At 40.0% G+C, this 17,033-nt stretch overlaps 1 protein-coding gene across 1 annotated transcript in view; it reads right to left on the bottom strand.

The window, feature by feature from the left end:
• Positions 1 to 5,660: 5,660 nt before the first annotated feature.
• LOC106880032 (chymotrypsinogen B) overlaps positions 5,661 to 17,033 on the bottom strand; it is a 21,646-nt gene continuing 10,273 nt past the window's right edge. The window contains exons 4-6 of the mRNA XM_089340767.1: positions 12,733 to 12,904; positions 9,584 to 9,726; positions 5,661 to 8,603 (exon numbers count right to left, since the gene is read on the bottom strand). Of these exons, the coding sequence (XP_089196893.1) occupies positions 8,439 to 8,603; positions 9,584 to 9,726; positions 12,733 to 12,904 (480 nt within the window). The 3' untranslated portion in view covers positions 5,661 to 8,438. The remainder of the gene's footprint in view (positions 8,604 to 9,583; positions 9,727 to 12,732; positions 12,905 to 17,033) is intronic.

The following is a 17,033-nucleotide window of genomic DNA, read 5'->3' as shown; positions in this document are numbered from 1 at the left end:
TGCTCCCAATCATTGTACTTTTTATTTGTTTCGCAGATTATTAAAACCTTCATCATGAAGACTGTGTGTCCTTCGATTTCACTTGCACGGGTAACAATGACTTGCAAAAACCCTATACTGTATATTTTGTGATGCTGTCTTTCCCAGCGCAAATCTGAGGCCATCTAAGTTGTATGGCCGCCTGAATAAACTCGAAAAACAAGCATGGTACTGCTGATGTTGCAGGATATGTTGCTGAATCACTGAAAATTTGGAGTTCTTTTCGATTGTTGTGAAGCCCTTCTGGAGTTTCCGTTGACAAACCCATAAAATCTAATTTTATCCGTTGGAGCAAGTATGTTGCTTACAAACATTGTCAATAGGAAAGGAGAGAGAGAGAGAGAGAGAGGGGAGAGAGAGGGTGAGAGAGAGGGAGAGAGAGAGGGAAAAGTAGTTCTCTGATATCCTCCCGTGAACAGTTACGCTGTCTCATTCTAATGTGTGGAAACGTGCTTACTCACACACACACACACATACACACACACGTATGTATATATGCATATATGTATGTCTGCATATATATATATATATATATATATATATATATATATATATATACATATACATATATATATATATATATATATATATATATATATATATATATATATATATATATATATATATATCATCATAAATATAAGGGATTAGCAATTGAGTTGCTTCTCCAACATACTGAAAATTCAGAAACAGCAGTCAAAGAACTACTGATTCTAAACTACAAATTTTTCTCTAAAATGGATGGCGTTTAGAATCAGTAGTTCTTTGACTGCTGTTTCTGAATTTTCAGTATGTTGGAGAAGCAACTCAATTGCTAATCCCTTATATTTATGATGATAAATGGTCTTACCGATAAAGGTTTATTTCATACTGAACTACTTGGCAAAATTGTTAATTGTTAATTCTATTATTAATTGACGATTCCCTGCCCTCATTTCTTGTATATATATATATATATATATATATATATATATATATATATATATATATATATGTGTGTGTGTGTGTGTGTGTATCTATATATGTATGTCTGCACATGTATATATACGTATATATTTATGTGTGATGGGGAAGCAAGCTTCTTACCACTCAGCCATATAATATACATATATACATATATATATGTATGCATATATATATATATATATATATATATATATATATATATATATATATATATATATGTATGTATGTATGTATGTATGTATATGTGTGGCACACACACATTTGCAATGGGTTTTTCAGTTTCCTTCTATCAAATCTTCCTGCCCAAAGTGCCACGCAGTGGAACCGAACCCAGAAACATGTGTTTGAGAACCAGGCTTCTTGCCTCAGCGCCACACCCAGAGCAGCCCTGATTGAAGAGACGGACAATCTATATGTCATCCTATGTCATCATCAAAGATATGTCATTCGATCTATTTTTCTAGTGGGTAAGAGAGAGAGAAAGAAAGAGAGAGAGAGAGAGAGAGAGAGAGAGAGAGAGAGAGGGAGAGAGGGAGAGAGAAATAGAGAGAGAAATAGAGAGAGAGAGAGAGAGAGAGAGAGAGTGCGGTGGGGAGCGGATTTGGCTGTGGTTTTCAAGCCGGCCGAGTGGCCATGCAGAAGCTCTTTCGATGGTTCATGAGTCGGAGACTGAACAAGATAAGTTTATATAAAAATTAGGAGGAAGGAAGACGTGTCATTGTTAAACACGATTCATTGTTAATAAATAAATAAGAGAAAATAAAAATTATGACCATTTCCGATTATTTCCGACTATTTCCGACCATTTCCGACCTTGAACAAGAATATACTTCCGTTCCCAAAGCAATCAATGCCAAAAAACGGAACGAAGTTTCTTAATAGACATTATAAGGTCTGAGAAGAAAGAAGAAATTATCAGAAAAGAAAAAACAAACAAACATACAAACATACAAACAAAAAACTGAGAAACAAAGCTACATTTATTTCCTTGTCACCAAATTCCACGTGACTCCAAGTGCACATGAGTCAAAGACTTATCAGTAATACTTCTTTAGTCGTCGTTCTGTCGCACTGTTGGTTTGTTGTCAGCAAAATAAACAATCAATGATTATGACTTTGGCATATCTTGTTTATTGTGATTCTGAGCACAGTCACTCCAACACGGCAAAGGGAGGCCTTCACCGCTATTTTTCCATCTTCGCCCAAGTTTTACTTTTGTTTTTTTTTCTCTAAAACTGATAAATCGCATCAAAGCTTGTGGAGAGTATCCGAAAACGTATCAAATTCGTACAATCATTACTCATATAGTTGTCTAAAACTCTATAACTTAGAAAAGTATGCACTCGTATAATTGTGAATAGAATGGGCAGATTAAAGTGTACAAGGCTCATCCGGGAGACAGAGGCAGGATGTGAATGCAGACTCTACATGAGCATTATAGAGATAACATCCTGTGTCACTTTAACGGCCATTGTATCACGGAGGCAGTCGTATATGAGGCAGGGGTAACATCAATGTGCTCCAATGGGTTGCCTAACGTGCGGACGTTGGATAGATAGGTCTTTCAGGATCAGATTCAATAACAGTAAGTCTGCTTTCCATATCCAGGAGAGATGAAGTGTCAGAGACATGGCTACGTCGTTAAAAAAAAAAGAGCCAAGGGGTATAAAATCACTGGGAAACTCTGACAGACGGGCAAACCTTATTTTAATAGCAGCAGAAAATGCAGATTATGTTTAGCCGAGTAAAAATCATAATAAAGATTCTCATCACCCGAGCATCTACGTAAACTACAGAAATGAGATTTTCAGCCCTTACCCACACGAGAGAGGGTATATATTATCTCACCTACGGGCATCACCATAAGTATAATCAGTCGGCTCTCCACCACCACATCTTGAGAACCCAGCAAAGAGTTTAGACAAGACATGTACAACTGAACACACGCATATGTTTCCAAACATAGGCTTGAATGTACAGACATCCACCCGACACATCAATCACCCAAACACCTACACATGTAAAACCCCTGCACATATGCCAACCCTACACAAATACCAACCCCTAACGCTGGAAAATTTCTGGCTTTAAGGGTATCGCGAAAACTCCGGTTGAAGACCCAACTTTCCGAGTACTTTTAAAAGGCTTGGAAAAACTGAAGGGTCACTGCAATAAGTGTGTGAATCTTAGAGGAGAATATGTTGAATAAAGTCATAAATAACTGATCTTCCTGCATTTTCTTTCATCCAAAGCCAGGAATCTTTCAGTACTCCCTCGTATGTATGTATGTATGTATGTATGTATGTATGTATGTATGTATGTATGTATGTACATATGTATGTATGTATACACATACACACACACATACACACACAAAAGCTTATTGGTTTTGCCATGCATTTTATGGAACAAGGACTTCCTAAGCAAATCAAATTATTTCTATCTTGAGATCTTGTTTGCAACTGAAACAGGAGTTTAAGTGTGCCTCAAGTGGAGTGAGTATATAGAATTTGAGTGTAACTGGAAGGATAGTTTCAGTACATAAAACACTTAAAACATTGGCTGATTCAAGAACACATCACGTGTTTTATTTCCTGGCCAGAGAAAGAACTCGAAATGATCTGCGTAGGAAGGTTGGCGATTTTCTGCACGTTCAAACCCGCGACACAGAAGACAAGGCATGATTTTTTTATTCTTTTACTTGTTTCAGTCGTTTGACTGCGGCCATGCTGGAGCACCGCCTTTAGTCGAGCAAATCGACCCAAGGACTTATTCTTTGTTAGCCTAGTACTTATTCTATCGGTCTCTTTTGCCGAACCACTATGTTACGGGGACGTAAACACACCAGCATCGATTGTCAAGCGATGTTGGGGGGTCAAACACAGATACACGACGGGCTTCTTTCAGTTTCCGTCTGCCAAATCCACTCACAAGGCTTTGGTCGGACCGAGGCTTTAGTAGAAGGCACTTGCGCAAGGTGCCACGCAGTGGGACTGAACCTGGAACGATGTGGTTGGTAAGCAAGCTACTTACCACACAGTCACTCCTGCGCAACTTTTTTTTCGAGAAGCGAGCTGCATGAGACATGGCTTATTAGGCGGGCCGCAACAATGAAAAAAAAAATCTAGGTAATTTTTTTGTTCATCGTGCCAATCACAAGGTCCTGCGGACTGGGCTCTGTGTTGTGTTCTTGAGCAAGACACTTTATTTTCACATTGCCCCAGTTCACTCAGCTTTGGAAATGAGTTGTGACGTCATTTCTAAAGCTGGTTCCAACGATTTGGGTTAAGGTAGATCCGGTGTCCGTTTGTAAGAAAGTCTAAATGTTCTAAGAATACTGAATCTATAAATATCACACGCGCAGGCACACACACACACACACACACACACACACACACACACAAATATATATATATATATATATATTGGTATGTATATATGTGACTGTCTGCAAGTATGTACGTACGTATGTATGTATGTATATATAGTATATATATATATATATATATATATATATATATATATATATATATATATATATATATATATAATATACACACACACACATACATACACACATGCATATACATTATATACATATATGTACATATATACACTGATATTCACAATGTCTCTTCAGTGATGTGCTATGACATATTTTCATTGCTGTTTGTGAATATCAGAAACTACTTATATACGTACGTATATATGTATGTATATATTTATGTATGCATGTGTGTGTGTGTGTGTGTGTGTGTGTGTGTGTGTGTGTGTATGTGTGTATGCGTGTCTCTTGAGTGTTCGACCAAAATGTCGTGCGGTGAACAGAACCCGAAACCAAGTCAGCCCTGTTGTTAACATCAGGTCAGTCCTGATCGAAAAGTCCACTGATTAAAGGTCATTCCGGCCGTGACCATCCCATTTTTCTCTTTGTACACGGAACTATTGACCATATTATCTAACAAGTCCTTTTCAAGATGATTAAGTATGATCTGAGGAAAATCTAGCTGCTATTTCTTGCAGAGTCTCTCCTGACTATGTTATACAAAAAAATCAAACGAGGGTACCTCTACATGGTTCCTTTATCACGCTAGAAATAGCTATCAACTCCCCTCAATCGCATAGCCTATTGTGTTGAAAAGGAAGGACTCATTAAACAATGTTGTTCCAGATATACAGACAGATGGTGTGGTCACGGCTGTAATGCTTTTGATCATGGTTCCGATCGATCAAAACTGACCTGGAGCTAAACAACATCTACTACTACTACTACTACTACTACTACTACTACTACTACTACTACTACTACTACTACCGCCGCCGCCGCCGCCACCATACCACCACCACCACTATTACTACTACTACTACTACTACTACTACTACTACTACTACTACTACTGCTGCTGCTGCTGCTGCTGCCGCTGCTGCCGCTACTACTACTACTACAATAAAAACTATAACAACAACAACAACAGCAACAGCAGCTGTAGTAGCAGCAACAGCAGCACTACCACCACCACCACCACTTGCACCACCGACACCACCATCACCATTGCTACACCACCGCCACCGATGATAATGACAGCAACAACAACAACGACAACAACATGATAAAAATAATATACAAAAATAATAAAAACAATATGAAATAATACTTTTCTTAAAGAAATTGTTTTATTGGAGACCTTATTGCACAATCGATGGTAAGTGGTCTGTTCTGATGGTATTTATTCAGTTTCTGAAGGCACTCGGTTGGTCTTGGTGGCACTGGCTCAGCCTTGATGGTATTTGATCAACCCTGATGGCACGGGGTCATTCTTGATGGCATTGCTTCAGTCTTGGTCACTTTTGATGGCATTGAGTCAGTCCTAATGGTACTGGGTCAGCTCTGATGGCATTGGGCCACTCCTGATGGTATTGAATCAGCCCTGATGATACTAGGTCATTCTTGATGGTATTGCTTCATTCTTAGTGGTATTGAGTCACTTTTGATGATATTGAGCAAGTCCTAATGGTACTGGGTCAGCTCTGATTGTATTAGGTCATTCAAGATTTCCTTATCGAAACAGGCTTAATGGAAATGAATCACGCCTGGTAGTATTGGCTCAACTATAATAGAAATGAATCATTCCTAATAGTAGAGGGGGAGTCATGATAGTATCGAGTCAGTCTTGTTAGTGTGGAGTGAGTCCTGGGGATATTGAGTCACCTCTGAGTATATTCAGTGAGTCCTGATAGTATCGAGTCACGTCTGATGGTTTTGAGTGAATCCTGATAATGCCAAGTTACGTCTGATGGTATTCAGTGAGTCCTGATAGTATTGAGTCACATCTGATGGTATTGAATGAGTCTTGGCTGTATCGAGTCCTGTATGATGGTATTGAATGAGCTCTGATTGTATTGAGTCACATCTCATGGCATTGAATGAGTCTTGATTGTATTGAGTCACGCCTAATTCTATTGAGTGAGTCCTGATATTATCGAGTCATATGTGATGGTATTGAGTGAGTCTTGATTGTATCGAGTAACGTCTAATTCTACTGAGTGAGTCCTGATATTATCGAGTCACATGTGATGGTATTGAGTGAGTCTTGATTGTATCGAGTCACGTCTAATTCTATTGAGTGAGTCCTGATATTATTGAGTCACAACTGATGGTATTGAGGGAGTCCTGGTTGTATCGAATCACCGTTGATGGTATCGTATAAGTTCTAATATCTTAGTCCTGTTACTATGGAGTCAATCTTGAAGTTAAGTAACTGCTAGTGGTTCTGATGGTATTGTATCTGGTCCATTCCTTGAATAGCGCTGGTCTTATAAGTTCTAATGGTATAAATACCTTCGAATGGTTTTAAAGATCAAATATCGAAAGAGTTCTGTTGTTCTGATCTCTATTTCTTGGAAAATTCTCAGGGAATATAAGCGAAACTATTAAATATAGATCGGATTCTATGATTCAGTTTGTATTGTAGTGTCCAGTTGTTTAAAAAGGTACACTGGTTTGAATTAGTTTTAAAGGTTTAAGAATCTCCAGGACACCGATAATGGTATTGATTTTGACTATGAAGACGATCAAATTAATTTTTGAAAAGAGAATATAATATGTCTAGTGCGACTAAGTTATATAAACAATTCCAATGATATGACTCACGGCATTAACGTCTGAGAAGAATTCATGGGTTTTGTTTTGATGGTTTTGGATGTCGTGGCTAATCTAGGCAAAACTTATTATTGTTGTCACTCAATTCTAAACAAAAAAGTCAAAAAACAAACAGGACGTGTATTTGAACAATTGCGGTGGTTTTTCGAATTACACAATTTAGTTTCAAAGTTGTTTATTTAGACAGCGTTAGTAGTATAGCTAAGTTCCAATTATATAATTAATGCCGGTGGTATGATATATTTTCAATGGTATACCGTTTGCTATTGTCTAAATTCTAGTTTCAGTGACTTAGAAGTTTCAAAGATATGGCTTAATTATGTAAAATACAACGATGGTTTGGTATAAAATTTCTGGATGATATGATTGAGCAATATAAAACATACGTTCTAAGTTCTCCGGGTGGCTTTGGATATTTTCATGGCCTCATTTCATTGGAATGGTTCAGTTATCTAAAATGCACCATTTGTGTTGTCTCTACTCCCCAGATGGTATGCCCTGTTCCAGTGGTATACCTCCGTTATCAAGGTATGGTTCCGTTAGTTAATCTTTATCGTACTCAAGCTACCAAGATGGTATGGGCTATTTTCAATGATATAATATGGAAGGTATGACTCAGTTATTTAAAATACAGTGTTGGTTTTGCGAAAACTACCCGGATGGCATGGATTAGTTTCAGTGACAGAGCTCAGACTCAATGGTATGGCTCAGTTATTTAAAGTCTCGGTGGTATAGTCTAAACTCTCTGGATGGTGGTGTGCGTATGTTTAAGAGTGGTTGCTCAATTTCGATGGGATGGCTCAACAATCAACCGATAGAATGAACTAAACTTTCCGGTTGGTATGGTATATTTCAGAGTTATTGCTTAGTTTCATTGGTATGGCTAAGCTATACGATGTCGAAAGTGTGGCCTAATGGCCTAGAGTGTCTGTGGAATGATTCCATTTCCAAAATATGACTCAGCTAGCTAAAATATATCGATTGTATGGTTTGAACTTCCTGGATGGAATGTACAAAGTTTCGATTGTTTAAGACACTTTAAATGACATCTAGTAATGTTATCTTTTCTGTCGATATGACTCGCTTCAAACAGTTTCAATGGTATGTTACAGTTACAATGGTATGACCCAATCATCATACCAGTTACAATTTCATGACCCAGTCGGCTAAATATGAGCGATGTTACTCACTTAAATTACAGTACCGTTGATCACCTAACCGAGCAACTTCAGTACAGACGATGCGGTCTAAAATCACGACATGACGACACGACTCAGTTCTCCGATATGACCTCGCCTATCCAGTCTAGATAAGACGAGACGCGAGTGTTGACGGCTGGGTAGTCCCCGCTGCACGTGCTGATGCCCCATGAGATGACGCCAGCTAACCTCCACGTGTCATTGCCGTCCCTACATGCCAACGAGCCGCCACTGTCACCCTACGAGAGAAAACAAAATCACAGCATTATTATTATTATTATTATTATTATTATTATTATTATTATTATTATTATTAGTGAGTGAGTGAGAGAGCGGTGCACGCCATCAAGGTGACACTGGGGTAGAATATACGAAGTCAATTAAACCCATCATGACTACCCGTCTGATAAGGGTACACCAGGCACATGGTTCACAACCATATGTACGCAACATGGTGACATTATATCAAGATAAGCAGTACATGACCTTACAGGTGGGAGTCCAGTTAGAATTTTCTTCAGGTCGAGTAACCCATCCTGCTCAAAAGGTCTCCGAATAAGGTTCGTAGAAGGATGATGAACGAAACACCCGAGTGTGTTCCAAGGGTGAATTATTCCAGAGTTGAATCATTCAAACTCCAAAGATTTCCGCTCATCACATGGCTGTGATGCTCCCCAACTACTCCTGCTCGTGATCAGGGATGCACATATCGTCAGCCACCAAGGGACATGCTCAACCGGTTAAGCTGCTAAGCATTTTCTCCAAAGCGTTCACGATTGGCAGCACGCCGCCTGTAACACACACACACACACACACACACACACACACACACACACACACACACACACACACACACATACACCCACACACACACTTACACGCACACACAGAGAAACACACACACAATCCAAACGATAAGACAGAGAAATTGTTTAACACATCGTTACAATAGTTTCTGTGCCAACACTGTTTGCAACGCCAGTTTACGTAAAAACTTGAAGTGACCCTTAACGTAATAATAGCAATTTTAGACATTAGAGTGACACTTCATCGGACTTGCAACAAAGGTGTGCTCTTTTACAGTCTGCTCGTGAAATTAACTTGAAAGTGGCTGAGTACTCCGCAGACACGCGGAGAGATAGATAGATAGATAGAGAGAGAGAGAGAGAGAGAGAGAGAGAGAGAGAGAGGAAGAGAGTTAAGAGAAGGTAAAACTTACGTTGCAAGGGGACCTGGTCGGTTTGTAGACGCAGAGGTGAGATTCTAGAATTTCAATGAATGACCAGCGTTCAGCACATTCCTCGTTGGCGATGGCCGTTATATTAGCCTCCTGCAGGACGTTAGGTATAACACTTGCTGCACCTGCGGATCACCGGAAACGGAAGTATAAACACACACACACACACAAGAAAAAACAAAAAAAAGCGATCCAAGTTATTCTTAAAATTATGTTTGTCTAAAGCAGTTGTTGCTGTAGTTGATGTTGTTGTTTTGTTGCTGTTGTTTTTATTGTTGTCACCCTTGTCTCAGGGTTTGCCCTGACCCATCCAGGACAGCAATGATCAAATTCTTTCCAGGTTCCAGCCGTGACCATCTCATCTGTTTCCTTTTGTTGCTGTTGTCATTGTTTAGATCTCAGCTCAGTCCTGGTCCATTTAAGGGGATCAACGACCGACCCGAAGGTCGTCTCAGGCGGTGGTGGTCATGGATGGCGACCTCATGGGCGGTGTATTTGAGTGTAGCTTGTTGAGTGTGGCATTTTGAGTGTGGTGTATTGAGTGTGACGTGATGAGTGGGGCGTATTGAGTGTGACATGTTGAGTGTGGTGTGCTGAGTGTGACGTGTTGAGTGTGACATGTTGAGTGGAGCGTATTGAGTGTAGCATGCTGAGTGTGGCGTGTTGAGTGTGATGTGTTGAGCGTGACATGTTGAGAGTAGTTTGCAGAGTGTAGCACCTTGAGTGTAGTGTATTGAGTGTGACGTTTTGAGTATGGTGTTGAGTGAGGCATTTTGAGTGTGTTGTGTGGTGGTGGTGGTGGTGGTGGTGGTGGTGGTGGTGGTAGAAGTGCAGGGTGAGTAGATAAGTTTTGTATTCCAGGAAATGATTATGTTCGATGAAATGGTGAAATTGTGGGAGAAGTCAACAAAGATCTCTTTCTCTGTCTCTCTCTCTCACCCCCTCTCTCTCCCCTCTCCCCTCACTCGCGCTCTCTTACCCTCTGTTTCTCCGTCTCTCTCTTTTCACACAATACACAAACACGCACACACAAACACACATAGAAACAAACACACTTACACACACACACACACACACACATGCACACACTCGCACATATATCCACACGCATACACACACACAAAGACACATATACACACTCATACATACAGATATATATATATATATATATACGTAGATACACATACACACACACAAATACACATACATACACAATCACGCACACATTTCCATACACACACACGCACACAAACATACATTCACTCACTCACACTCACACACACACACACACACACACACACACACACGCACACACACTTCCTTTAAACTAACGCCAGTGAATCAACATTGTTTAGACATCACGTAGATCAGGCACCAACCATCTTGTTTCGAGAAGCGGGCCGCATGAGACATGGCTCAGCATCCGGCGGGCCGCACTACTAAAAAGTTTCAAAGTAATGTTTCGTTAGACGTGCTATTCAGAAAGCTCCACGGGCCGCACGAGGGCCACGAGTGACTCTAACGCTCGCGCCTACGATGTATATATATATGTATTTCCCCGATTAATTTTCTGGGAAGCGAGGCTGGCTCTCCAAGAAATTGTTTTTGTCTTTACAAAAAGTGAAGGGAATCATTGGAAAATGGGATTCTGGAGACGTGTGTGTGTGTGTGTGAGAGAGAGAGAGAGAGAGAGAGAGAGAGAGAGAGAGAGAGAGAGAGTGGAAGAGAGAGAGAAAGAGAGGGAGGGAGGGTAACAGAGACAGGGAGAGGAGAGAGAAAGAAAGGTACAGAGAGAGAGAGAGAGAGAGAGAGAGAGAGTGGAAGAGAGAGAGAAAGAGAGGGAGGGAGGGTAACAGAGACAGGGAGAGGAGAGAGAAAGAAAGGTACAGAGAGAGAGAGAGAGAGAGAGAGAGCGGGAGAAAGAAGAGAGAAAGAGGATAACAGAGAGAGAAAGGGATTCTGGAGACGCGCGCACGCGCGTGAGAGTGAGAGAGAGAGGGGTGGGTAGAAGGGAGAACCCAGGTTCGAAATTTCCCCAAGACACCGATTCTGCCAGCTCACCGCCCTGCATAATGATATATCGTAGGTGCGGGCGTGGCTGTGTAGTAAGAATCTTGCTACCCAACCACAGGGTTCCGGCTTCACTCCCACTCTATGGTACCTTGGGCAAGTGTTTTTTTTTTACTATGGCTTCAAGTCGACCAAAGCCATGTGAGTAAATTTGGTAAACGGAGACTGAAAGAAGCCCGCCGTGTGTGTGTGTGTGTGTGTGTGTGTGTTTGTGAGTGTATACATATATATATACATCTATATACATATGTATATATACGTATATATATATATATATATATATATATATATATATATATATATATATATATATATATATATATATATATATATATATATATATATTTATATAAATAAATGTGCCATGCGGACATTTATTGTGGTTTTAGAGTCAGGATTTGACTGCTATTTTTTCAGCGTGGTGGTATCTCTTGATACCCTGTATTATAATTTATATAGATAGATAGATAGATTGATAGATATACGTATATATATATATATATATATATATATATATATATATATATATATATATATATATATATATATATATATATATATAATACAGAATGGGACAAGAACGCAAAACATCCAGACAGTTAGGTGATACAAGAAAGGGACAAAACATACAGATAGACGATACAAAGAAAACATGGACATGTCATTCGGAGTTTTCTCTCTTCAGTCGAGATCCAGATTATCTTTGCAATTTCTGCTGGTTTTATATATGTATATATTAAGGCGGCGAGCTGGCATAATCGTAAGCACGCAGGGCGAAATGCTTAGCGGTACCGTTACATTCTGAGTTCAAATTCCACCGAAACTGATAAAGCTATAAATAGGAGGGTGTAAATATTGGTTCAAAGAAATCCTTTTGAATACAAAAACAAAAGAAGGAGTCAAAGGTTACACGTGGTTCAAAAGAAATATGTCAACAAAAGTTTTGAAAAGAAAACTTGTAGAGAAATGACAAGGTACATAGATAGACAGACAGACAGACAGATAGACTGGCAGCTTGGTTAGGTAGAACAGGCAGGAAGTATAAACAGTATTTCACTCACTGTCAGTCAAGCCCCATCCCAGAACCCAGCACTCCCTGTTGACAAATGTCTCGGTTGCGTTTTCCGGGAGGGCCATGGGAGCTACCGCGGACGTGATTTGAGCCTTCTGCGATAGCTTAACCAGTGCTATGTCGAATGGGAAACCGGAACTGTCAGATACGAATTCTGGATGCTGCAAAAGAAAATAATAATAATAATAATAATAATAAATTGATAAATAAATAAAGGAAAGAAAAAAAAAGCTGGATTGAATAGTTCGTCCATCATTATCAATATTGTCATCATCATCATCATCGTCATTATCATCATCATCATCGTCGTCGTCGTCGTCGTCATCACCACCACCACCACCACCACCACCACCATTACCACTGCCGTCATCACCACCGCCGTCATCATCATCATCATCACCATTATTACCTATTTTTAGTAAATTTAGTACAATCAACATTATGACCAAAACCCCTCCCGTCCCCCACCACACACACACACACGCACACACATCACGGCCGACGCACCGCTGACCCTGAGCCCACACCGTCATCATCACTGCAGAACACTTCAATTTCCACCACCACCACCACCACTACTACTACCACTACCACCACTACTACTACTACCACTACCACCACCACCACCACTACTACTACTACTACTACTACTACTACTACTACCACCACCACCACCACCACCCACCACCACCACTACTACTACTACTACTACCACCACCACCACCACCACCACTACTACTACTACTACTACTACTACTACATACCTCCATCTCTCTTTCACCCACCGCATCATTTACAAAGCGATCTATAATTAGAAACAAAAGACGCCTTGTGCGTGTGTGTGTGTGTGTGTGTGTGTGTGTGTATGTGTCTGCGTATACCTGTATGTGTGCGTGTGCGTGTTTGTGTGTATGTATGTATGTATGTAATTTTTTTTGTATGTTTGTGTGTGCGAAAGTGTGTATGCGAATTCACGTAACATCTATGTGTTCACGATCGTTTGTCCGTGTGTATATGTGCATATGTGCGTGTATATGTGTGCATATATGTATATATATGTGTGTGTGTGTGTGTGTGTGTGTGTGTGTGTGTCTACATGTGTGTATGTGTTATGTGTGTTGTCTGTATGCGTTATATAGTGAGTGTGTGTACGGAGGAGGAGCCGGGACAAATACGAAGGATTGTCGACCGTTCCGTTTTGAAGTATCTTGTTATGACAGATTGCTAAATCACCACAGATAAGACCTTTCCTTAATCACCCTACCAACACCTGTCCACTGAATTATCCACCCCCGTCTTCCGCTACACTCTAGAGCAGCGCTTCTTAAACTACTGGTCGTGGGGCGAAATGCTGGGGTTCGCGAAAATTAAATTCAAACGATTGAATTTCAGTTTTTATGTTATTTCACAAACGCGCAATATTTAACGTGATGCGTCACTCAAGCGCAGCGGTAATATCAGGTCATCCCATAAGTTCTGTCCGAATTTTGAATAAAGAAAACAAGTGATCAAATGTTATATTTAATTGAAATTTAATCATCAATGTACTTTCCCTGATTATCTATGACTCCCTCCCATCTATTTACAAGCTTTTTAATCCCATTAATGTAAAACTCTTTTGGTTTCAAAGCGAAGAACTCTGAAATGTCAGTTTCGACCTCCACCTGACTTGCGAAAGTTATGTCCCCCAAATGATTCTGTAAACTACGAAACAAATGGTAGTCTGAAGGAGCAAGGTCGGGAGAATAAGGTGGATGAGGAATTTTTTTCCCAACCAAGCTCTTCGATCTTCCGTGATGTGATCTTTGCAGTGTGGGATCGCGCATTGTCCTGATGAAACATCACTCCTTTTCGATTCACTACAGCGGGTCTTTTTTTTCTTCAAAGCTTGGTTCAAACGCTCTAATTGCTGACACTAGACTTAAGCATAGATTGTTGCATTAGGTGGTAACAATTCAAAGTGAATTACTCCTTTGCATTCCCACCAGATAGAGAGAAGAACCTTTTTCCCATGAAGTTCCATTCTCGGATGTGGTTGAGCTTTTTCCCTTTTACCAAGCCAGTTTACGACGTTTAACATTTCGATAGAAGATCCATTTTTCGTCACCAGTCACAAGGCTATCCAAAAAGGGTGAAATGAGTTCATGAGAATGGAGAGAAGAGCAGATGTCAACTCGAGATTTGCGGTTGCTTTCGGACAATTCATGAGGCACCCATTGTCCAAGTTTAGGAACCTTTCCAAGTTGTTGAAGATGACAATGAACAGTTGTATGGTTTGACTAAGCTTTATTGCCAATTCTTCAACTGATAATGCAGGATTTTCTTCAAGTAATACCTCAAGGAGCTTATCATCAAACTCAACTGGACGTCCTGTTTGATCTTCATCTTCAAGGCTGAAATCTCCACTTCTGAATTTTGCACACCATCTTCAGCAAGTTCTTTCATTCAAGCATTCTTTCCCATAAACTGAGTGCATGTTTCGAGTCGCTTCGGCTGCAGTGCTGTTTTCTGCAAGTGCTCCATCCTTATTGCAACCCCTATTTGTTCCACGTACTTTGCCGCCCCTATTTGTTCTACGTACATTATTATTTGTCCAATTATTATTATTATTATCATTATTATTATCATTATCATCATCATCATCATCATCATCATCATCATCATCATCATCATCATCATCATCATTATTATTATTATTATTATTATTATTATTATTATTATTAGTAGTAGTAGTAATAGTATTTCGCCTGTGGAGGACGCGTGGCTCGGTGGTTAGAGTGTTGCACTCGCGATCTAGCGATCGTGATTTCAATTCCTAGACTGGGCGATGCGTTGTGTTCTTGAACAAAAATACTCCATCTCACGTTGCTCTGTTCACCTGTTCAGGTAATGTCGATTTGATTGAAGGGAGTGAGCTTATCTGCGGCGTGAACATTTGATCACTATAAACGAATCTTTTGTGCAGGTCGTTCGGCAAAAAAAAAGAAAAAAAGAAGAGCTGATCGCTCAGACGTCGTCTCCAACGGGAAACTCCATCGCTTCGCTTGTGCGTGCTAATTTTATCTTGAGATTCGGCGATGCCAAGTCTCCCCAAATCTCCAGAATCTCTCTTGGGATTCTTGCGGAATATAGGATGGTACTTCTCAGTAGGTCGGCAATGCGAGTTTCAAGTATGCGAGTTTCAAGTATGTCTAATGACTAAAACAAATAAAAAAAAAACAACAGAACTTGAATTCGCAATCCCAAATTTATTGTTAAGACAATTGTTTGAAAAATGACACCACCACTACTACTACTACTACTGCTGCTGCTGCTGCTGATGGTGATGGTGATGGTAATTTTAACTGTGAAGAGCTGACACTCCTTTTCTTCACTTGTGACCACATTTTCCTAAAAAAATCAAACGATCTATCTTCATAATGGTTTTTAAGTATTATTTCTCTTCCTAACTCCGCTCTTCAGAGAAGGAGACATTTCCGACATATTTAAAAAACTTGTTCCTTTTTATGGTCATTTCTTCTGACGCTTTCTCTCTATCTCTCCCTCCACCCATTCCTCTCTCTCCATATCTATCTATCTATCTATCTATCTATCTATCTATCTATCTATCTATCTATCTATCTATCTATCTAGCTATCTATCTATCTGCCCGTCTGTTTATCTGTTTGGCTGTCTGTCTATATATGTTTCTTTCTTTCTTTCTTTCTTTCTTTCTTTCTTTCTTTCTTTCTTTCTTTCTTTCTTTCTATTCAGCTGAAAGGATAAATCAACGATACGAACTGACACAAATACTTTGTAAGCCAGTATCACGTGCTCTCCCGATAAACCCTTGAGTAAACTGCTAAGAATAGCAACCAAATCACATCTCGGCCGTCTTAAAACAAAACAAAAACAACAAAAAGCTATCAAAACACTTTAAAATAAAGGACACATTGTATTATGTAGTCCAGGTTACACTATGCTCTGGACAGTAGGTTTCTGATTACAGATCAGCCCTCCTCCTACTCCTCCTACTCTCATAATGTTCAAAGATATTTCCGAACGAACAGAGAATGAATACACACACACACACACACACACATGCACGTGCACAGATATCACACAAAACACACCAACATCCATCACCACCACCACCACCACCACCACCAACACCAACACCAACGCCAACGCCACCGCTACCATTCGGCCAAACACCTTATTCCTCTCAAACTATACACCTCCACCACCACCACCACCACCACCACCGCCATTACCGTCGCCGCCACCACCGCTACCATCCCCCCCCCACCA

The sequence above is a fragment of the Octopus bimaculoides genome, chromosome 24, assembly GCF_046866305.1.
Source record: "Octopus bimaculoides isolate indiv1 chromosome 24, ASM4686630v1, whole genome shotgun sequence".
In the NCBI taxonomy this organism is placed as follows: domain Eukaryota; kingdom Metazoa; phylum Mollusca; class Cephalopoda; order Octopoda; family Octopodidae; genus Octopus; species Octopus bimaculoides.
Note: the sequence above shows the minus strand (reverse complement) of the source record. Positions and strands in the feature narration are given on the sequence as shown.